This window comes from Boleophthalmus pectinirostris, unplaced genomic scaffold, assembly GCF_026225935.1.
Source record: "Boleophthalmus pectinirostris isolate CB_2022bp ecotype Guang Dong unplaced genomic scaffold, ASM2622593v1 HiC_scaffold_4, whole genome shotgun sequence".
NCBI lineage: Eukaryota > Metazoa > Chordata > Actinopteri > Gobiiformes > Gobiidae > Boleophthalmus > Boleophthalmus pectinirostris.
This window is the reverse complement of record NW_026571353.1, coordinates 17,385,763-17,408,223: the sequence shown is the minus strand read 5'-3', so window position 1 is coordinate 17,408,223 and position 22,461 is coordinate 17,385,763. Positions and strand designations below refer to the sequence as shown.

Here is a 22,461-nt window from a genome sequence, read left to right as displayed (position 1 = left end):
GATATACATACACACACACACACACACACACACACACACACACACACACACACATATATATATATATATATATATATATATATATATATATATATATATATATATATATATATATATATATATATATATATATATATATATATATATATATATATATATATGTATTATAGGTGGGGGGGTGCATGTGTGCGTGTGTGCGTGTGTGTGCATGTGTGTGTAAGACAATACCCACATTTAAAACTTCAAATTGTGAATGTGTTACATATTTGCACTGTAACGCTTCACAGGAATGTTATTTATACTGACACAAGATGGTAGGATGGCTCCCCCTCTCGAATGCCCTGCACTACTCCAACCACATGGTGGCGCAAGTGGCTTTAGAGCGCTCCACTCCCTGCCCGGTGCAGAGTAGAGGATGGTGCGCAGACTCAGGAGGAGCGGCGTTTTAGCCTTTAGCTAAATAACTACTTTTAGGGGATTTTCAGTTGCATATCAATTTACATTTAGGTGTTATTATTTTATTTTGACCAAAATGATTCTTACCGTAAAAGCGCTTCAAGGAAAAGAATGCAGCGTGCAGGTAAGCGAAACAATACATTTTATCTGGCTACGACTGAGCTAACTTAGCTGTTAATGCTAATTATGAAGCTAAAAAAGGATTGTCTTCATTACACCTATTCTTACTGTATGTACCGGCCATGCCATTGACTCTGTGTATTCACTGTATTATGTTCCCTGATTTTGATCAAGAAAAAATTAAGCCGTTACAAAAAAATAACAGTTTGCGTTACAAATGAAACTAATTGCATAACCATAACCTTTTTGACAAGAATGTAATAACATCATTAGTCCTATGTAAGTAGCTTAGCTAGTTGTTTTGTTTGGGATGAAGAACAATTAACACAGCACTGCTATAGAACATTACCTTAACTGACATTATAATATCTATATTATTATTTTTCTGCTTGCAGGTGACTGAAGATGAAAAGGTGTCCACAGTTAAAGAACTTGTGTCAGAGCGTCTCAATATTCCTGCAAATCAACAGAGACTACTTTACAAAGGAAAAGCACTAGCAGGTTTGTAGTAATAATGTACTTCCTTGGAATAATCAAATACATTGAAAATTTGATTGAATATTGTTTTAGATGAACACAGATTGTGTGATTACTCCATCGGCCCAGAGGCCAAATTGAATCTTGTGATTCGTCCAGCGGGAGAGAGGCTTGCTGCTCCAGTGCCCACCAGTAGCAACAGCAGCTCACAGGGAGGAGTATGGCAGACTGTGTCTATGGTACTTGCCAAGCACTTTAGTCCTGCTGATGCAGCTAAAGTTCATGAGCAACTTATTAAGGTAGTCACTATTTACACATATTGAATAAATATGTACAGATATGTTAAAATCCAAATAAAATAATACGATTATTATTAATGTGTGCACAATTCTGCTCATATTTTCTCAAAGGACTACGAACGTTCCCTTCGACAGCTCAGTCTTGATGACATTGAGCGTTTGGCTGGAAGACTGCTTCATCCAGAAGGAGAAAGTATGGACACCTCATATATGGACTGACTATAATGTTACAATTTTATACTGCTGAATTGTCTTATGGAGATGTGTTTGGAGATGCAGAGCCCATAGCAATTGGACTCATGAAATGATGATGTCATACTTAACACTTCCATAGAGCAAGATTCAAATTGTTTCGTCATTACAGATCTTTTTCCTTAGAGATGCAGATAAGAATACAAGAACATGGCCCATTTTTTATTTTATTTTAGAATGACACAATCCTATTCCAAAATATATAGATAATTTCTCCAGATCTCAATTTAAATGCACCTCAACTACAGTTTATTTATTAGTAATGTTCCTCAGTGTGTGCTTTCTGTTTGAAATATCTTTTATGGTTATGCATATTTTATCCATTATCTATCTCATGGTCAGTAGATAATTTGTAAATATGTTTATATATACACAATAAAACATTTAAAACAATTTACAATGTGTTTATTTGGACTAGATTAAGGGCGGGACACAACTGTACGCGTCAGACGCTTCGTCCAATCAAGTGGTGGTGTTTTGTGCCGTGCGTGTCAGTGGACCAATCAGGAGAGCGCATACTGTTCCGCGCTCCACCCGCGTAGAAGACTTGGAGGCTTCTTGTTTTAGATAACATTTATGACAAAATGCATTTTATCTGTCGACTGTCCGTATAATATTATTTAAAACAAATAATTTTCTTTTTCGTGCTTCTTAGGTAAGGTTCTATGCTCCAATAGCTTAATGTATTTGTTAAAATAGGGCTGTCGCGGCAGATGTTTCCTTTCCAGTTTTCAGTTACTGATAGCTTTAGCCGGCTAACGTTAACTGAGGATAACATAATCACTTCCTCCTTTTATTATGCTACTCAACCATGGGTTATAATTGCTGTAATAAATGTCACTTTGCCTTGTTTGTCAAATGGGGACACTGGTCGTCTTTGGTTTTCCTCCGTGGTGCTACACCTCCCTTGATCACCCCAGGACTAGTATAATTTAATTCATGAAAAATTCTCACTCAAATGCTCAGTTGTAATTTCCTTAAACGTTCTTTTCCATCAGTGAAATGAAACACTTTATATTCAATATTCTCAGAGTGGACGGATTTCTGCAAGGATGGAGACGCTGATTCCTACCATCAACCGGCTGCAGGAGGTCTTTCTGACAGTGGGGGCGGAAGTTATACAGCTACCACAGATAGCAGTGGTTGGATCCCAGGTAAATTTACTATTGTCTTAAAACTGTGAATCAGGACACAAGGAAATTGGTTTCATTTTTCGTATTTTATAGAGCAGTGGAAAGAGCTCCGTGTTGGAGAGCCTGGTTGGAAGAGACTTTTTGCCTCGAGGGTCAGGGATAGTCACAAGACGACCTCTGGTGTTGCAACTCATTAATGTTCCTCCAATGACAGAAAGGCTCAAGATAGAAAATGGTAAACATGCTTTTACTATTTACCTTACACATATAAGATCTGCAAAAGTGGATAACTGTTGAGTTATTGTGTGCTGACCAAATGTGCTCTTTCACTAATGACTTACAAAGCACTCTTGCGTATACTCTTTTCTTACCCTTTCAACACTGTCTTTCTCTTTTCTATGTCTTCTGCTTTATTGCCATTCCAGGAAATGAGGCTAAACAAACCGCTTCAAACTTCTACCCAGGTCTATCTAAAATAATTATAATGTTCACTCTTTTTTCCTTCTAAAAATTATTTATTATTCTATAACTCATGATACTGTAACTAGTTTATAGAAATTTAGAATTGATTTAAATGATCCACTCTGATAGGGCAAATGCATGAAAAAAACAAACAAAATGACAATAAACATGGTATCCAAAATTCACTAATAAAATACTGATATTTGTCTGAAGGTGTCAAAGCAGAGGAATGGGGAACCTTTCTTCATTGTAAGAATCAGGTAAATACAGGATATGATATGAACATTATAGCTACCCTTATTATTGTGTAATTTCCTTGTCTCAAAAGATTTTCACCGACTTTAATGAAATCCGACGTGAAATTGAAGCAGAGACGGACCGCACTTCAGGAGAGAATAAGGTGAGAACAAACACTGAAAACATTACACATTAACACACCGTATGCATAAATTGCTAACAGTTGTTTATTATTTTTTCTAGGGCATTAGCCCAGAACCTATTTATTTGAAGATTTTTTCTCCCAAAGTTCTCAGTCTTACTCTTGTGGACTTACCTGGAATAACTAAAGTAAACAAATCCCCTCTGTTCATTCTTTGTCATATATTGAAACAAGTCCTTGGAGCATGACATCATTATTAAACCTGACACTTTGGCTGTGCTTTGACCTCACATTGTCACCCTTAGGTTCCTGTGGGGGATCAGCCTGAAGACATTGAGACACAAGTACATGAAATGATCTTGTCATTCATCTCCAATCCAAACTCTCTCATCCTCACTGTGTCTCCTGCCAACTCGGACTTGGCTACATCTGATGCTTTGAAATTGGCTCGAGAGGTTGATCCAGATGGTAATTTATTTTATAAAAGTGTTCCTTGTTGAGTCAAATGTTTATTTTCTTCCAACATTCTTTCAGAGACAGTAGAATTTTAAAATGATGAATAGTTATGGATCATTCTTGTCATGTACTCACAAGCCCCTTCAGCAAAAGTGTACTGCTGACAGTAAACTGGCCATTTAAAGTTATTTAAAAATTAATGTGAGTATTATGGTTTGCTATGGAGAGGACAGGGAGGACTTGAATATAGACAGTCACTGATGGTTCACTTACAAAGATGTAATGCTTACTTATGTTGTTAGTACTTTTGTGACCATGTTTCATAGTTTATTTTTGGTATAAGGTAACAGTAAAAATGATACATTTTTTGTCTATGTGCTGTGTTTTAGGACGCCGAACATTGCTGGTGGTGAGTAAGCTGGACCTCATGGATGCAGGGACTGATGCTGTTGAGGTTCTTTTGGGTCGAGTTATTCCAGTACGACTTGGCATTATTGGCGTAGTTAATAGGTATGTCTTATAAATCCAATTTGCCTGTATCATATATCGATTATTGCAAAGGTTAAGAATACTCATAAATATGTTTTCTTATTATTGCCTGTTTCCAGGAGTCAGCATGACATTAATACTCAAAAGAGCTTAGAAGATTCTATGAAAGATGAGCAAGTCTTTCTGCAGCGTCACTATCCCTCGCTTGCCTCTCGGGCCGGGTCTCGTTATTTAGCCAAAACTCTGAGTAGACTTCTCATGCATCACATCCGGGACTGTCTGCCTGAACTAAAAACCCGGGTGACTGTGCTCAGTGCTCAGTACCAGGCCCAGCTCAATGGCTATGGTCAGCCTGTGGAGGATCACAGCGCCACCTTGCTTCAGATTGTCACTAAATTTGCCAGTGACTACTGCAACACCATTGAGGGAACAGCGAGACACATCCAGACATCAGAACTGTGAGTCTCAACACTAGAAAAGAGAAAGCATTGTTTTGTTAGTTTTTGTTTAGATGTTGTCTGAATCGCAACAGTTAGTTGTTGAATGCATGCATTTTTAATGTTAAGTATCTCAGGGCATCAGAGCTTTCAACAAAGAGATTAATTCATCCTAATTTGTAATGAGCAAATATTGACCTTTTTATGGTTGGCTAAATTTAATTTTGACACAAATGACATTGCCACTGCACTTCATAAATACCAGCACTGACCTGACCGTTAGTCACCTCCTTTCCACAGCTGCGGGGGGGCTCGAATGTGCTACATTTTCCATGAAACTTTTGGCCGCACTTTGCAGTCCATTGACCCGCTCGGTGGGCTTACTGAGCTGGACATCCTCACTGCCATCCGCAATGCCACAGTACGTTGCTGCTGTAACTTATATAATTGGTTTAATGTGAATGCAAGCCAAGCTCTCTCAGTCTGAGGAACACCAGGTAAAGCAGAGTTTGTGTGTTTTGCCCTGCAGGGTCCTCGGCCAGCCCTTTTTGTACCTGAGGTGTCCTTTGAATTGCTGGTGAAGCGGCAAATTAAGCGGTTAGAGGAGCCCAGTTTGCGCTGTGTAGAGCTTGTTCACGAAGAACTCCAGCGAATCATACAACACTGCACTTCTTTTAGCACACAGGTTAGCCTCGAGACAAGAACACATTTTACATTCATTAACTCAAAAAGACTAGTGCATTAATCATTGATAGTGTTCATGTCTTCTTTTACAAGGAACTTCTACGGTTTCCAAAACTGCACGATTCTATAGTTGAAGTGGTGACTGGATTACTTAGAAAACGCCTGCCCATAACTAATGAAATGGTAATTTTGGTAATGGTCAATTGCCATATCTTTTATAAAAGTAGATACAGTCTACACTCTTTCTTTTCTCTTCCTAGGTTCACAATTTGGTAGCTATTGAGCTTGCTTACATCAATACAAAGCATCCAGACTTTACAGATGCTGCGCAGGTCTCTGCATCTGTTAACAGCCAGCAGGTACATACATTTAGAAAAATTTAAAAACTCAGACAAAATCAAGTAATTATTTTCAGCTAAACTTGATTGTTGTCAGTTTTGTAAGCCTTAATTGATGTAATATGTTGTTTTCAGACAGAGGGTCTGGATGGAGGAAAGCGGTGGAAAACTGAGAAAGCTGGTGAAGACAAAGCTCCTGCTGGCAGTTTTGGCAGTCCTATCAAAGGCCAGGCTGTTAACCTTCTTGACACAGTGAGTGGTGGGATTAGCAATAGGACAATGAGTTTAGAATTTAATTGATTGCAGTGTATCATCCATTTTCTTTTTTGTCAGGCAGTACCCCGAAAGCTGAGTGTGCGGGAGCAGAGAGACTGTGAGGTCATCCAGCGCCTCATCAAGTCCTACTTCCTCATTGTTCGCAAAAGCATCCAAGACAGGTCCGACGGGAACATATCCAAAACACCTATAGAAAGGGGGAGTGGGGGGCTGGCAGTCTCCTCCTCATTTTGTCTGATGGTCCTTTTGTTAGGTTGTCCTCTTGTTATTGATGCTGATTTTCCCTGGGCTTTGTGTCTGCAGTGTGCCCAAGACAGTGATGCACTTTTTGGTGAACTTCGTGAAAGAGCATCTGCAGAGTGAGTTGGTGGGTCAGCTCTACAAACAGCCCCTGCTGCAGGAGCTGCTCATTGAGTCACAGGACACGGCGCAGCAGCGGACCGAGGTCGCTCAGATGCTCGAGGTAAAACTGGTTAATGTGTGTGTTCTGAGTGACTAGCGTGCAGAGCGCTGAGAACACAAAGTACTTTTACATCTTTGTTAAGGCCAGCTTCTAACCTGTCTCCTGTTTTTTGTTTTTCTTAGGCTCTGAAAAAGGCTAATAATATAATCTCAGAGATCAGAGAGACACACATGTGGTAGCAATTCTCTCAATTCCATTTTCAAAAGGACTGCTCTGATAGGAGTCAGAGTTTACAGTGTTTTACTGTATGTGACAGTAGCACTGTTATTCCGTGGACCAATAATTATGTGTTTACTTCTTCTGTCAGCGACTGCCCTGGCTGTTTAATAGCAGCTATGGACTGTTACACTGTGATTGTTGAGTAGAGACAGAAAACAATTTAAACTTAAGCCAAATGTTATTACATTAAAGCCATGAAGAACGTGTTTTTCACCATTATGCAGATGTATGCATGTTACCTGTTTCTGTAGGCCTGTGTAATTTCTACTAAGGACAATTTTCACAGCATAACAATTATGTTTTAAAGACACTGGGCTTTGAATCAGCCTGTGTAGGTGCTAAAAATAACATATGAGATGGGCTATGTTTTCACTCCAGTTCGGTTGGTAGGTGCAAGAAATAAGAATTCAGCTCAATCAATGTAAGCTGCAATGCAACACTGAAGACAAACTGTTTTTTTGATTTTTTGGATACATCCTGTTCTCCACCTCCCTCGTGCAAATTAGCATGAACTTTATTTTTCAGGGTCACCTATACAGTACATCTTGTATTTATGCTGTTACTGCAGCACATGCTCTTCTGTTAATTGTTCAGGCATTTTCCAGGAGAAAAAAGCACAGGCAATTACAAGTACTACCCTATTTCAAGTTCAGAGGACCACATTTGATTAGATGTATGAACAGTATGAATGCGTTAATTAAAATAACCAACTTTTAATTTAATTAAGCAAGTGTAGGTTATGCTCTCTGTTGATTAGATGAGAAACATTTAGTGAGAAAGAACCTGTTGTAGTAAAACTGCATGCCTCCTGTTGTCAATTATTGTATGTTTATCAAATGTTTTGCAAGATTGTATGAGAATTTTATGCTTATTATTCAGAAGTAACGGGTATCTCTCATGCATATACAGGGAGGCAGTCATTCTAAGTTTAAGTGTTTAAATGGACTATGCATATTTATGGATATTTTATACTCAGTGGTATGTATGATCATGTAAAATTTGCCTTTATGTTCTTGCCTGCCAATGTTTGTGGTACTGTGAAGTCTGGAGAGAGGGGATATGTGAAATTAAACCTCTCTAAATATACTTTACTGTGGAAAATGTGATTGGGTTTTATAGATTTAATGACATTTAGATTATCGATCTGTTTTTTCTTTCTTTTTGTTTGTCTTTTGCAGTGCCATACCAATATCTAGAATTAGACATGCTTTATTTTGTTGTATTGATTTCCAGTGGTTGAAATATTCTTGGTCAGATGAATGTCGCAACAGAACGTGTGCCAAAGGGTAAAAACAAACACATATGGTGCACTCAGCTAATAGTGGAGATGTGAAATTACACTTATTGTCTCTCTAAGCAGGTCCTTTTTTGATGTCGAGGTACTACATTTTAAAACTGAAAGAAACTGATGATGGTTGGATTAAGCGTTGTGCGTCATAAATGTTAGATGAGTATGTGAAGGTTGCAGCCATAGAAATCATTACCACCTCATCCAGTACAAACATTTTATCTGGAAAGCCCTTTTAGGCATCACAAGTATTTTATGGTGAAGAGAAATGGCTCTCCATCTACATTAGGAGTGGCATGCATGGAAATGAAAAATGAAGTGCAATCTAATAAACTGTGATTTCAGATGATTACTTTAAATTGGACTTTGTTCCCTACTGTAGCCAGTTATAGTGATCGGCCTCTTATAACACACCCCACCAACTGAGACTAGACTCGACCATACCATTTAAGATGCTGTGAGAGGGAGCATCCATTTGCTATCTACACAAACCTCATACATTTGCTTTGAATAAATTGAGTGAAAAAAACACCAAAGCATTCAAATATATGTTGTGTCCGTTTTATAATAAAATCCGTTTTATAATAAAATCCCTCTTTTTGGTTGCTAGAGATGAATATACATAATCCATGATGCAGCTCAGCCCACCTTGCCTCACTGCTGCTCTTGAGTCAGTCAGTGGAGCAGGCTGAACAAAGCGATGGGAGAGAGAGGGGAGCTACTGGGAAGAAATGTCTCTCACTGACTCTGTCGCCTGGACAACCGGGTAAGACAAGAGGGGAGGGAGCGCCACAGAAAGGACCCGCAAGCATAAAAGCAAGAGAAACCAGATTTTATTAGCTGGTTCTATTACAGGATTCCGGCATAGTATGTCTGTAGGTATGTTGAAGCTTGTGTGCCAGTCCCTTATGGTGCTTTCTTATCCTTATGGCTCTTTCTATGAGTTATTGGCTGTGACAAAAGCTATGTATTTTTTTTTCTATTTCAATCAGAACAGAGGACATGCAACTGCAGAGCACAACTTTGCCATTAAGTGGACCCTGAAGGCCTGGAGACTCCACCTGTAATTATCTTTTGTCTCAGGTAAGTCTCCTAGTTACAAGATGTCTTTGTTTATTAAATCAGATTTTGCTGGAGATATTTCCAAGTTATAATAAATGTAAAAAAAAAAAAAAACAGTTAAAAATAATCCATAGAACTAGCACTAGCAGCACCGGCCCACATTGTCTCCACAGACTTACTTTGAAAGAGATAACTTCTGGAAAATGAGCTTCATTATGATGTGTTTTGTTTTGTCCACAGAGGAGCTTGATTTCTTCTTACTTATTCAAAGCTTGAGCGAAATTGCTTGGCACAACACCAGAAAGCCTATCTTGCAATGCACTGACAGTTTTCTGCTTTCTTCACACAGGCATAAATTAATGAAAAAAATATTAGCATTGTTTGGTATATGTATAAGAATGGTGTGAGACTGGATTAAAAGCAGGCCATTGTACAACATATTGCAGGGCACTCATGCATGTAGAATATATTCAGTGGTGTAATCAATGCTTCTTTAAATGAGGCAGTATGCTGGTGGGCTTTAAATCAGATTATATGCACATTAGGTGAGAGAAAGAGAACATAAGATTTCTACTGGGTTATTTTTAGCTGCTGTCAGTCATCAAGGTTATAAATCTGTCACCTCTCCATCCAGATGTAGACGCAATGAAAAATAGGTAGATTGAGATGAGGGAAAGGGCAGGATGAGACTGATGGAGATTGAAGGAGGAGATGGAGAGTACTAAAGGTGAAGGCTTTTGAGTTTCCACAGCAGCTCACCTCCAAGATTCAATCTTCAGACTAGAGCAGGTGAAAAGGCTGACAGTCTGACACCTGAAAAATGGACATGTCTTTGATGTTGGTGTGCTGTGGGCTGCTGTTCATTGTTAACCTTGCCTCTTCACTTTTTACACAGCTGGCTGGTCCAAGACAGATGAGGCGGAGCAAATAGAGCCCTGCACACTTCATCAAATTCTGCGGCTGATGACCCAGCAGGTACACTCTCATTATTTGGTCACGCACAGACAAGGTGTCCAATTTTCAGCAATGCCACTACAAAAATAGTAATCTAATTCTGTCTATATGCAATTTTCCCTCTGGGAACAGCACAGCAAATAACCTACTTTTTGTATTTGTTACATCAGTATTACATCAGTGGCATTTTATGCCCGATGCCCTTCCCATAAAATCTTTTCAATTTATTTTTAAACATCATGGACAGATTTCACAATATAAGTTTTGTTTTGTGGTTTCTATATATGCTATATATATGCTGATTATTCCAAAATAAACAGGATAATATGTTAGATTATTTTATATTTGTACTTTGTACATCTGTATTTTAATTGTGTATTATCTTTGCTGAGAAATAACCACACTGAACAATCCCAGCAGCTTGAACTTCAGTAATACCAAGGTCTGTGCAGCTCACTGTGTTTTGCAGCTGTACACCTGTCATAATTATTGTTCTTAAGGTGTAATGTTCTTAGTTGCGACATAGTGCCAGGCTCATCAAGACAGAGAGAGAGAGGAATAGGTCCCTAGACCATGCACCAGCGTAGTTATCTGCTGCCACTCCAGGATCATGCTGTTCCTGCAGACTCTCTTGGCACCAGAGAGCCCCAAACTCTGCTCCAACACATCAGTCTTTAACAAGTTCTTCGAGCAATCCCGGCCCACTATGGCTCTACTAATCAGAGTCTTTTGATGCACAGAGGGACAGAGAGACAGCAGTAGACGTTTGCAGACATTGCTTTCATTTAGAATTGGCTCTGAATATTAAACAGCCGATGAAATATTTGTGCTTTTCTCAGATGCAGAGAGCCTGTTTGATAATGTGACATGTGACTGCCTTAGCCTGTCAGTCCCCCTATTTCTCTCTCTTCGCTTGTCACTATGAGTTCACATCACACAAAAAACAGGTGAAGATTAATGTAACATGATTATGTTAATCCCATTACTACAAGTATTAGCTGTTTTTCATTTCCTTTGCAAAGGTACAGAGCATCACTGTCATTACTGGGAAATGTGAAACAGCCATTGGAGCAGAATGGTTTCAATTATGGCAGAAATAACTCATAATAAAAGCAAGGTTTCATCCAAATTACTTTTTTGAAATTGTAAATTTGTATTTTGCATTATGCTTCTAAAAAGATTAGAAGAAGAAGAAAGAAAATGACAGACATATTTGATAATGTTTGATTGTATTCCTGTGCCTAGCCTGTACAGACTTTTATTGGAAAATCTGTATAAATTAATCAATACCAATGGTGTGCACCTCCAGGAGGCATGTCCTTGAGCGAATGTCTGTGCAAACAATATTAGAGAAATGCAAACACCCAGGGACCACAGTCATCGAACAGTTTGGAAAGAGACGTGCACAGACTTCCAGAGATCAGCCTATTTTTGGTATTAACTTGAATGAAAAATCCACACATTTAACAGCATAAACCAAGTGGGATAACATCAGACGACCATAAAATACTGTATGGCTCCACTCTTTCAAATTCTGTCAACCTCATCCTGTGCTAGCAATAGTTCAGCATAGCTATTTCCCTCATTGACTATTGAAAAGGTTGATGAATTTCACATTTTAATTTTTCACATCAAATACAGTACAACTTAAAAGTCCATAGTGTGTGTGAGTGTGTGAAGAGATGTATCTTATAGGTACCTGTGTACTTTCACTGAGATTAGAAGTATTAAAGAAATGCTGACTAAAATGAAAATAGGTTTTGTAGTTTTGTAACATTATTAGAACCAGTCAAGCATTGGCTTCCTAACTCTGTGGACCTTGTTATCTGTTTTATAAGGGAAAGCCCTTTGCAATTCTTTTTGCCCCCTGGACATTTTATTTTCCATTACTAAACATTAGGATCTGTCTCCAAAAGTATACAGCCCATTAGTTATACTACAGCCATTAAAACTAATCTACAAGCTGTAACTGTGTGACAACATATGTTATGCTATAACAAATTGTATATTGTTTACTGAGGTGTTGGGCATAAAGATAGCTCATAAATCAGCCTGCTATTAGATAATTTTAGCATTGGACTCTCTCATGGGGTCTGCATTTTGCAGCATTCTGAGGTGTAATTATTTTTTGCTCTAAATCTAAATATCACTTTTCTCATATTTCATGATGAATCTTTCCTTCATTTTCAGAGCATCGCTTACACACATTATCAAGATGCCTTGTCTTACTCGGCTGACCTTAAAGCACTGTTCTGGGGAGCGCAGATAAATTGTTGCAGTTAGTGAGCTCGTTGCTGCTTGAATGCAAACTGTGTGCATTATCTTGTATGTGGAGGGCTGAATGGGAAGCACCTATTGACACCATTAGCTAAGGCCTGTCTATCACTGTAGATAAACTTAAGTTATTCCCTAAAACCCCTCTCACTCCTCTTGTCAGCAATTAGACCACTGAGATGATTTAATTTGCTATCTGTGAACAATGCTGCTGATTTATAAAACACCACGAGTGCTCCCTTTCTCTTTTTCTGTGTGATAATGCTCTGTGCCCCACTGGCAGAGAGAATTAAATTGCAGCTTTAAGCCCATTGTGCCCCTTGGGTTCCTCTGATTGGCATAATAAAACAGGACTAAGCTCACCCTTTTCACATCTAAGCTCTAGAGGTAAAAAAGGTTATTCCACTATTTTCCCCATGCCTCCAGAGAACTGCTAGTGGATGCGCTTGGTCGGCAGCTGTTACTTAATTTTTGCGTCCTTGCCCACTGCCTTCTTGGGACATGACTTTGTCCTTTGCTTTGTGTCAAACTGCAGCAGTTTCACATCTTTGTGTTGTGCACTTGGCTGTGAGAGGACTAAGTGTGTGGGTTTAAGTGAGTGATGATCAATGCTTTATTTGTCCCTGACAGGTGCCATGATGGACACGCCTGATGATGACCCGCTGCTATTTGGACCTGGCTGGGGAGGGCAGGATGATGAAGAGGAGGCTGAACCTGAAGGAGAAGAAGCTATGGGCCTTGGGGGAGGACATGGGTATATTGATGTCTGTGGTCTATGGAGGGCAATCGGGTGGCTCTACACGACGCCCTGTGCCAGCGCAGCGCTCATTGGCATTGTGATCTTTCTACCTTGTGCCCTGTTTGCCTACATGCTCCTCTACTGCCCTCCGCTGGACATTGATTTGTCCTACAGTGCCTTCGAAGTTCACAGTCACTTCTCTGCTGAGCGGTTTGATGCTCTTACCATCGCTGTTAAGACCCAGCTGGGGTCCTGGGACAGGCGCAGGCGGGACCTAGATAACAGTGAATCTGCAGCCCTTAGGGAACTGCTGCTACAGAAGCTGCTGAGGCAGGGAGCACTCAACAGGACAGATAATGAAAGAAAACCATCCACACAGTCCCCCACTGGCCCCTTAGAAGGACATCATCAGAAAAGAGCAGTTGTAGATAAAAGGATATTTAGAGACGTGAGTCACCCATTGGAAAAGCAGAGCACTAAACTGGAAGAAAATTCTACTTTAACAAGAAAAGCAAGGTTTGCTCCCAATTACTACATGCAGAGTCAGGCACTTTGGAGGATAGAGTTGGTGTTTGTTGCCCAAGGAGAAGGGGAGCCCAACATTTTCACCCCAGAAAGACTAGAGACAATTCACAGAGTGGAGCGACTACTTATGCAGCAGCCCCAGTTCCACCAGTTCTGTTGGAAGCCTCTGGAAGTGCTCCGGGACCTGCCTTTGGGTCCATCTTACTGCTCACCCCCCAGCTCACTCCTGTCCTACCTCTACCCCAGTGAGAAAGGAGGAAAGATCTACTATGATGGCATGGGACCAGATCTGGCAGACATTCAAGGTGAGCGCAGTTGACTTTTAGAGTGGAGAGTAAGTTTGAAATGTGCCACTAACAGCTTTGGCCTTTCACACAGGTTCTCTGAGTCTGGCCATTACACACCCACAGTTTTATTGGTATGTGGACGAGAGCCTGTCCCCAGAGCACCTGTCCTCCTCTCTGCTTCGAAGTGAAATCCATTTTGGAGCTCCACTGCCATCCTACTTCTCCCTACAGGATCGAGCCAGCGAGCAGAGGGCAAGATTCAAACGTTTTGTCGTTCAGTATGCTGATATCCTGGCCAAACAGTCCACCAGGTCTAATTCTTAACTAATACTTTTTTATTTATTATTATTACAGTTTATTTACATTGCTCATCAGGATGCCTTCTCTTAGCCAGGTGAAGGTGTTGTATGGAGGGACAGAACTGTTTGACAATGAAGTCAGACACACGTTTAACAATGACATGATGCTCGCAGTCATCAGTGGAGTCTGCATCACAGTGCTGGTCTATGTCCTCACATCCTTTTCTGGTAATGCATTAACTTAATATATATAGTACAAAGTTCCTACATAGTTCTGCGTGTTTCCATGTGTTTCCAAAAAGAATAATACTGTCCATTGACATGCATGTAATCATACAGAATGACAACATACAGCTTTTTCATAATGTTGAATTGCTCAATCTAAAGTTACCTATAGTTAAATAAATGTAAATCCTGCCACAAACTAGTTATTTTTTAGTGTATATACTCACTTATAGTCAATCCTGAGGCAGGATTCAGCCTTTATGTAGAAAAGCAGAGGAAGATTCTCTAATAAATGGTATTGCACAAATGTTCAAATGACCTCAGGCTTTTCCTCTTTGCTTGCTTTATTAAAAAACTGTTTTTTACTTTGTTGTTTTTTCTTTTGGTGTCCCCAGTCTTTTTGACTTTCTTCGGCCTAGCTAGTATAGGAGTAAGCTGCCTCATGGCTCTGTATCTCTACCATGTGGTCTTTGGTGTGAGATATCTAGGTATTCTCAATGGCGTTGCTGCCTTTGTTATTATTGGCATTGGTAAGTAAAAATACACAATTAGTTCAAATTGTTTCTATTATGTCTCATTATTTGTTTTTTATGTTTAGGAGTAGATGATGTGTTTGTGTTCATCAACACCTTCAGACAAGCAGCTCACCTGCTCCAGCCTCAGCAGAGAATGATCTACACCATTAAAACAGCTGGTCGAGCCACGTTCCTGACCTCCTTTACCACAGCAGCTGCCTATGCTGCCAACACTTTCTCCCAGGTACTGCTAATAGGCAGGAGTGGGTAATACTCAGTGATATTTACTTGAATTACAATATGTACTTTTCAGATTTGTTTTCTGACACCATATTTTAACTTCTATTTCAGTAATATTTACTTTGAAATAACAATACTCTTACTGGAGTAAAAGTTTGGGTTACTCTCTTCTTCCCGGATAGTGACAAAAGCTGTATGTTTCTGACAAATTGCCTTCAGAATATTTATTTGGGTTGCTACTTTTTACATTATTCTTACTTGAGTATGCATTTTGGCTCCTCTATCCACCTGTACTAACAGGACATGTGCAAGTGGTAAACATGGCTCTGCTGCCATGACTCCCTGAGGTAAGCACAAAATTGAATGTTTCAAGGCCTTTTACTTTATGCTTGTCTTCACCCCCAGATACCAGCTGTGCATGACTTTGGTCTATTCATGGCCCTCATAGTAAGCTGTTGCTGGCTGTGGGTGTCTGCCCTGATGCCTGCCTCCTTGTGTATTTGGACTCAGTGTGTGGAACCTCACAGATTCACCTGGTCAAACTGGTGAGCTATTATTTCCTTGCTTTTGTGTGAAATGCTATCTGTTCATGTCCCACTACAAAAGCCAGAAAGAAGTAATCGCCCAGCTGTCTTTCTACCTCCCATCTCTGAAGTTGGAGGCTGTTTGCGGAGCTGTCAGTGAACCACAGCCCTTTGTCAGACGAGGATGATGATGTGGCGCTTCTGTCAGTAGAGATGGAGCCAGGTGAGATTATTATCAGGCCACTAGGGGGAGACGGATGGGGACGAGAGAATGGGGAGTAGGAGTTCAAGCATCACCAAACTGTGCTATTTGTCTTTTGTCAGGGCCCTACGACATGGACAGTGACACAGCCATTCTGTCCCTGTCAGTGGAGATAGCAGCAACTCCTCCAGGACAGCAGCACACAGGTGTTGTGAGCAGAAACCTTCAGTGGGTCCTCAAGCACTTTGTAGCAGAGCCAGTGGTGGAGCGAAGGAAAACTGTTTTGGGTGAGTTTAATGCATTCACTTAATTTTGTTTTATTCATGAAAAAGAGTCTGTATATTGGTAGTCCAAATTGCAATGATCAGCATATGACTATGATTATTTTAATAGTCATGATTATACAGATTCATTGTTGGAAGTCCTTCACAATCAGTAATAATATGATTATCTCAGGTATAAGTAATCATACACACTAATGTATGTAGGAGTTTCCCTCAAGCTACTCTCAATTAGTCCATAAAGTATAGGTATAAAAAATAAATAGTGTAGTTTGTCAAAAAAATTATCTGTTAAATCCAATTGTAGTGCTGGTTTATTTCATATTATAGACTCTACTGCAGGAGGGGGTGTTTATTTAATGTATTTATTATGTGGATAAAATCATTATAACAGAAGCTGGAACATTTGCACGAGCTACACATGTGATGAATTGTCCCCAATAGAGGCAATGATTTAAAAGTAGCTTTGACAAATGTAATCTATGTGCTTCCTAATTGTTTGCACTTTGTCATCCTGTATTTCTTCTTTCTGGAGCACTCTGATGTATCTCCCTCACTTGGCCTATATCAGCTTCTCTCTCTCTCCCGCTCAGACCCTCACATTAGCTGTTTATCACTGCTATCTATGTAACAATATCTATGATATTGTATTTTCAAAAGTCTCACAATAAAATCATCAGACATCACAATATATTGAATCACAATTCTGTTTGCTTAAATTCATGGTGCAGCAAAAAAAGGAATTACATAGACCATGATCCTTTGCTGTTTTAGTGCAGACTACACGAAGAAAGAAGAAAGAAACTGTTATTAAGCCCTTTTAAATATTAGTTCTGTCAATGAATTTTAATGGGTAAAAGTAACATATTGACAATTTTGGCCTCCGCAAAATATCGCAATAAATATTGTCACATGAGATGCATATCATGAACATATCGTACAAGAGATTTGGACATCATCCCTAATCACTGGCTGTTGTCTCACAGGTGTGTTTCTGCTAGTCCTGCTCCTGTCTGCAGGCTGTTGTGGTCTCCTCCGGCCTGCCACTCACGCCCCTCAGCTCTTCCGCAAGGACACAAATCTCCAGAGTCTGCTGGCTCTTCGGAGCAACCTGAGCGGCCAAGGAATTTCCTGCCCCATGTGCTCAGGTGATAATATCAAAAAATACTGTTACACTTTTGACTAACTCCCCAATATCAAAGATTATTACTTAAAAATTACCAATTATAAAAATGTGTGGCAAAAGAAAACTGGTCCTTGTCACGCAGGTGTATTTATGGAGAAGCCCCACCTACTGAACACTCATGCCTCTTCATCAGCACCCTGGTTCTCCACCTATCAACAACCTGTAGGAATAACAACTTCCAGTGCTCCTCGTAGCTTGTCAAAACCAACTGCTAGCCAAACCGGTAAATCACTATACACACAACACACCAATTCAATTTTTTTGTATTTAAATCTTACATTGCTTTGTTTAAGGATCTTTGTTGACCGTGTACATATCAAAGTTGGAACTCGGAGCTTCTACAACGCTGTACCGCTTTTCTCTAAATGCCAGTGTTCCCCCACCATGGAAAGAGTGCAGCTCAGAGCATGGAGAGGTTTCATCCTTTCAGGTGAGCCAATGGTGATGTAAACAGATTTTGTCCCATGACTATAGCTCATTAATAGCTAATCTATTCTCTCCCTAAAAGGCTTATAATCTGCCTAATGGTAATTATACCACCCGCCTGACCGTGTGTGTCTCCAGTGCCTATCATCCGTACCCTAGTTGGATGATCACAACTGGATCATGTGACCCACGTCACAGCTGGTTACGAGATTTTGTCTTTTATGAAGCATCATTTTCACAGCAACACAGCAGGTAAACACTGAAAAAGAAAAATGACAAATTTATTTTGTTGCTTTAACATTATGTTGTTGTTTTTTTTCCATTAGGAGACTATATTTGCCCAGCGTAAACTCAGACCTCACCCCAGCAGAGTGTGTGTTAACCTGCCCGGCTGTAACATCAGCTCTGGCCCCGATAGTCCAACACAGGGAAGCTTCTATGCTCCTCTTCCAAAAGGTGAGCAAGGTGCTTTGCCATTCAGCAATATTACCCAAATCCTATCTGCAATTCAGTTCCTTAATTCAATCTAATTTACAGAGCCATCCTCTCCTGCCAAAGTCAGCCCATCAAAAACATTAGGCTTCAATCCATGCAGTGGAGGTGGATGTGGCCAGCCTGCAGTGCGTCCTCTTGTTGATACTGGGGCAATGGTGTTTGTTGTGTTTGGTATTCTGGGAATCAACCGCACAGAACCTAGGGACAACCATGTTATTGGAGATTTGGTGAGTCTTACCGGCACAAAGACATCAATCTTTTTCAGATTTAAAGTTACATGACAAGTTTGTTGTTTATTATATCCAAAGGGTAGCATCATATTGGATCCGGAGTTTGATATATTCCAGGAGATGGGGCATCTTTGCAAAATCTGTAAAGCCATTAGTGCAAACAAACAGCTTGTGAAACCAGGGGGAGCCCAATGTCTACCTTCAGGTAAGAGATATTCAATCATGTTGCAGTATTTCATGTGATCTATTAGTATATCTTACCAGCATCAAATGCATCAAATATAAAACTATAACATTCAGTAATGTGTGATATATCCACTTACAACATGTGGCTGTTAGGGGCTGCTCTGGCACAACTAAGGAGTACTGGCTATAATAAGTATTGCAAAACAGCATGCAATTTATATATGAACAGTCAGTTATGTTATTATTATATTTCTGGTGATTCAGGTAACAAACTGTCCTCTATCTTGCCACTCCTTCACTCTGAGTGTCATTCTCTACCTGAGCCCAACCTGCTCCCAGGGCAGCTGTCCCATGGAGCAGTAGGGATGCATGGGGGCAAGGTTCGCTGGCTGTCTATGGCCTTTGAGTCTGTAAGTTTCTCATTACTTGCTCCAATAAGCAAAGCATTTGAATTACTCTCCCTCATTCAATACTAAATCTCTCTTTGTCCCTTTCAAGACCACATATAAGGGAAAATCCTCCTTCCAGACCTATTCAGACTTTCTCCAGTGGGAAAACTTTATACAGGAACAGCTAGCATCACTGCCACGGTCCTCTGCACTGCAAAAGGGATTTCAGACCTGTGAGCATTGGAAACAGATCTTTATGGAAATTATAGGTATGTAATTAGATTTTGTTACATTATAACTCCTTCATGAAGGTGAATGTGATTTATTGTGTGATTTATTTATATGTGTGATAACACATGCCCCTAAAAAACCTTTGGAAGAATCTATTTACAGACCCACCACCGTCTGCTCAGTTTAGCTACTTTGTGTTTACCTGATTTGTTGACAGACTGTTTAGTGTATCATGCTTAGCCAATCACAGCAGATGATGACAAATAAAATATTAAACTAAGTAACAGGAGGTTAAAGTTCATTGAATTGTTTACCAAATAATTCCCAGATGTCCTATTATTACATGCCTTCTGCGGTTAGGCTAATATGTATAATAAACACCTTTCTTGTATGTTTGTAGGAGTGGAGAGTGCCCTCTGGAGTTTACTGCTGTCTTTGGCCATCTGTGTGGCAGCTGTGTCTGTATTTACTGCCCATCCTCTTCTACTGCTGCCAGTTCTGGTTACTATTTTAGGTAAAAAGCTAATTTGAGATTAGATGGAACAGAGAGAACCACTGAATAGAATGTATAGAAGTTTTTTGTTTGTTCATTTGTTTTTTTTACTGTGTGAAGCAAGTTTGATTAAACTCTGGTGTTAACTGTGGTATTGGCAGGGGTGGTGTGCCTGGTGGTGGCAGTCATGTACTGGCTTGGCTGGGAGATGGGGGCTGTGGAGGCGATTTCTCTGTCCATCCTCGTGGGCTCTTCTGTTGATTACTGCCTGCACCTGGTCGAGGGATACCTGCTGGCTGCAGAGAGCCTGCCTGCTGATTTCACATTAGTAAGACTCTTTCTGTTTACTTGTTTTGTTTCTCTCTACCCACCTTGTTCCCACTTGTGTATATTTTCATGAACAGAACTGTAATCATCTCATTTGTTGTTTTTTTCTTCAGGAGCCTGTGATGAAGAGGCAGTGGCGGACAGTGGAGGCGGTGAACCATGTGGGCGTTGCCATTGTATCGAGTGCAGTCACCACAGTGATCTCAACTATACCTCTCTTCTTCTGTGTCATTGTGCCTTTTGCCAAGTTTGGCCAAATAGTGGCCATTAACACAGCAGTCAGTATTTTCTTCACTCTCACCGTGACTGTGGCCATGTTGGCTTGCATGGCCCCTGCCAGTTTCAGCAGACCACCAGGTGCTGTGGTGAAGGCCAGCCTGGCGGTGACAGCAGCTACAGTCCTGGTGGCAGCGCTATGCTGGGGTGCAGGGCAGCTGGGAACATTAGCCTGGCAGACTATCAGCACATAACCTCTCCTCCATACTCTGATGTCATATAGAGGCTCCTCTCTAAAACTGCAAGCACTATTCTTCATTTATTGGAGAAACATAGTTTTCTATGTAACAGCACAAAGATGTCAGATTTATTGCAAATACAGGCTTTACTTTGAAAGTATGCCTATTGAATGTAGACCAGAGGCAAAATCTGCAGGGTATTTGTTAAGTACTATCTTATATATTACGATATGACTCAGTTATGAGATGACCGTTCCAGTGTTGTTTTTAATTCGCCTCTATCCTCTCAGTGGAGTTCACACAGATTAAGTAACTGTTTGGGCAAACAGACTGAGTCACATTTTTCATCAGTCGAAGTTATTACGTTTGAAGAGCTGCTGACTGTACTGTGACCTGCTGTTGTACACATTGGTTGAGTGTTGAACTCTGGCGTCTCTTAGATTAGTGTTTTGAGTTTCACATGAGTCACTGCAATTCTGTGAAACAACCAAATGTGTCCGTTTGTGTTCACGGCTGTGTGGGTGTGAATCGAACAAGAAAAGTACAGCTGATTAATGATGTACCTTTTTATTACATGTTGTGTGTGATGTGTTTTGTTGCTTTAACAAGTTGTGAACTCAAATTTCTATGCTCACTTTTTGATCGATTCAGGATTTTTTTTTCTTTTTTGAGATGTTGTTACAGGTCTCAATTTTTGTATCTGCACCAACTGAGTGAAGGCTCTTGATAGCTCCTCAGTTTGCCTTCTCCTTGCCCTCCACCACACTCTAAGGCACTCTACTTAACTCAGTATTTTAGAGTGTCACTCAACCAAAGTCAACTGGCTGTGCTCTGCCCCACCACAGCAGTTCGAGGCATTTGTCAAACAGTATAACACTAGAATGGTTGAGAAGACAGACAAATGGCACAAAATGGCTCCATTTGTATTGTAATTCAGTTGTAAATGTCAAATAAAGCAGAGGCAAAAGACATCTTTCCTTGTGAAAATACCGCCTTTTGTTTTTACTTGTATTGTCACAGCATTGTGGCATTTATGAAACCTCTGCCTACTGTCATAATGAATTACTGTTGGGCAGATCTGCATAAATCCAGTCTGAACAAGTTCAAATGGAACATTAAATTTCTACCAATAAAAGTATTGGTAATTGTCCTAAACAATTACTGACCATCTAATATATCAAGACAATGTAAACCACTTGACAGTGGTGATCTAAAATATGTAATTATATAAATAATCCAAGCACAAACTACATAAAATCTAGGAGATTACATTTATATTAAGAATTTGGTACTTTTTTTACTCTTCAGTTCATCCTACTCAAATGTCCTGAGTTGCCAGTTTTTCCATAGTTTTGTTACCCTGTATTAACTGTGTGAGTTCCGTCCAGTATTATGTCGGGTTTTTTTTGTTTTTTTGGGGGGGTGCGGGGTGGGCTTGGACACTGTATGACAATGAAGACAAAAGAAAAATTCTGTCAAGTGCGCAAAACCTTTAGAGTAAAGACGTTTCACTGCTCATCCAAGCGGCTTCTTCAGTTCTGGTCACATTGCTGGTGGACACTGCCTTATATCTGCCTAAAGGGAGGAGCTAATTACACTGAAACTAACACACCTATTTGTTTACAGATTCTGTTTGGTAGCTAGGCCAATTGAACTACACTAAGTGTGAACTGTGCCTAAGTCATATT

At 40.0% G+C, this 22,461-nt stretch overlaps 3 protein-coding genes across 3 annotated transcripts; all 3 read left to right on the top strand.

Annotated features, from left to right (window-relative positions):
• The first annotated feature begins 405 nt into the window (after positions 1 to 405).
• On the top strand, positions 406 to 1,997 carry ubl4a (ubiquitin like 4A). Its single transcript, XM_020935538.2, has 4 exons — positions 406 to 580; positions 972 to 1,077; positions 1,147 to 1,352; positions 1,464 to 1,997. The coding sequence occupies exons 1-4, from the start codon at positions 533 to 535 to the stop codon at positions 1,569 to 1,571; spliced, it is 468 nt and encodes a 155-aa protein (XP_020791197.1). The 5' UTR covers positions 406 to 532; the 3' UTR covers positions 1,572 to 1,997.
• Positions 1,998 to 2,098: 101 nt separating this feature from the next.
• si:dkey-32e23.4 (dynamin-1-like protein) lies at positions 2,099 to 8,026 on the top strand. Its single transcript, XM_020935393.2, has 17 exons — positions 2,099 to 2,259; positions 2,636 to 2,758; positions 2,831 to 2,972; positions 3,413 to 3,459; positions 3,528 to 3,599; positions 3,680 to 3,766; positions 3,884 to 4,046; positions 4,424 to 4,544; positions 4,643 to 4,981; positions 5,261 to 5,381; positions 5,490 to 5,645; positions 5,738 to 5,827; positions 5,905 to 6,003; positions 6,118 to 6,234; positions 6,316 to 6,419; positions 6,562 to 6,721; positions 6,844 to 8,026. Exons 2-17 carry the CDS (start codon positions 2,657 to 2,659, stop codon positions 6,898 to 6,900), a joined length of 1,977 nt encoding a protein of 658 aa, XP_020791052.1. The 5' UTR covers positions 2,099 to 2,259; positions 2,636 to 2,656; the 3' UTR covers positions 6,901 to 8,026.
• Positions 8,027 to 8,932: 906 nt separating this feature from the next.
• disp3 (dispatched RND transporter family member 3) lies at positions 8,933 to 21,759 on the top strand. Its single transcript, XM_055161670.1, is given in 24 exon segments — positions 8,933 to 9,107; positions 9,221 to 9,311; positions 10,186 to 10,265; positions 13,149 to 14,087; positions 14,161 to 14,380; positions 14,460 to 14,596; positions 14,989 to 15,123; positions 15,192 to 15,352; positions 15,754 to 15,893; positions 16,004 to 16,095; positions 16,197 to 16,361; positions 17,342 to 17,503; positions 17,624 to 17,764; positions 17,835 to 17,971; positions 18,050 to 18,219; positions 18,294 to 18,301; positions 18,304 to 18,423; positions 18,505 to 18,689; positions 18,771 to 18,897; positions 19,143 to 19,288; positions 19,377 to 19,536; positions 19,899 to 20,012; positions 20,153 to 20,319; positions 20,432 to 21,759. Coding segments are annotated over 21 exon segments (3,978 nt in total). The 5' UTR covers positions 8,933 to 9,107; positions 9,221 to 9,311; positions 10,186 to 10,265; positions 13,149 to 13,153; the 3' UTR covers positions 20,789 to 21,759.
• Positions 21,760 to 22,461: the final 702 nt, after the last annotated feature.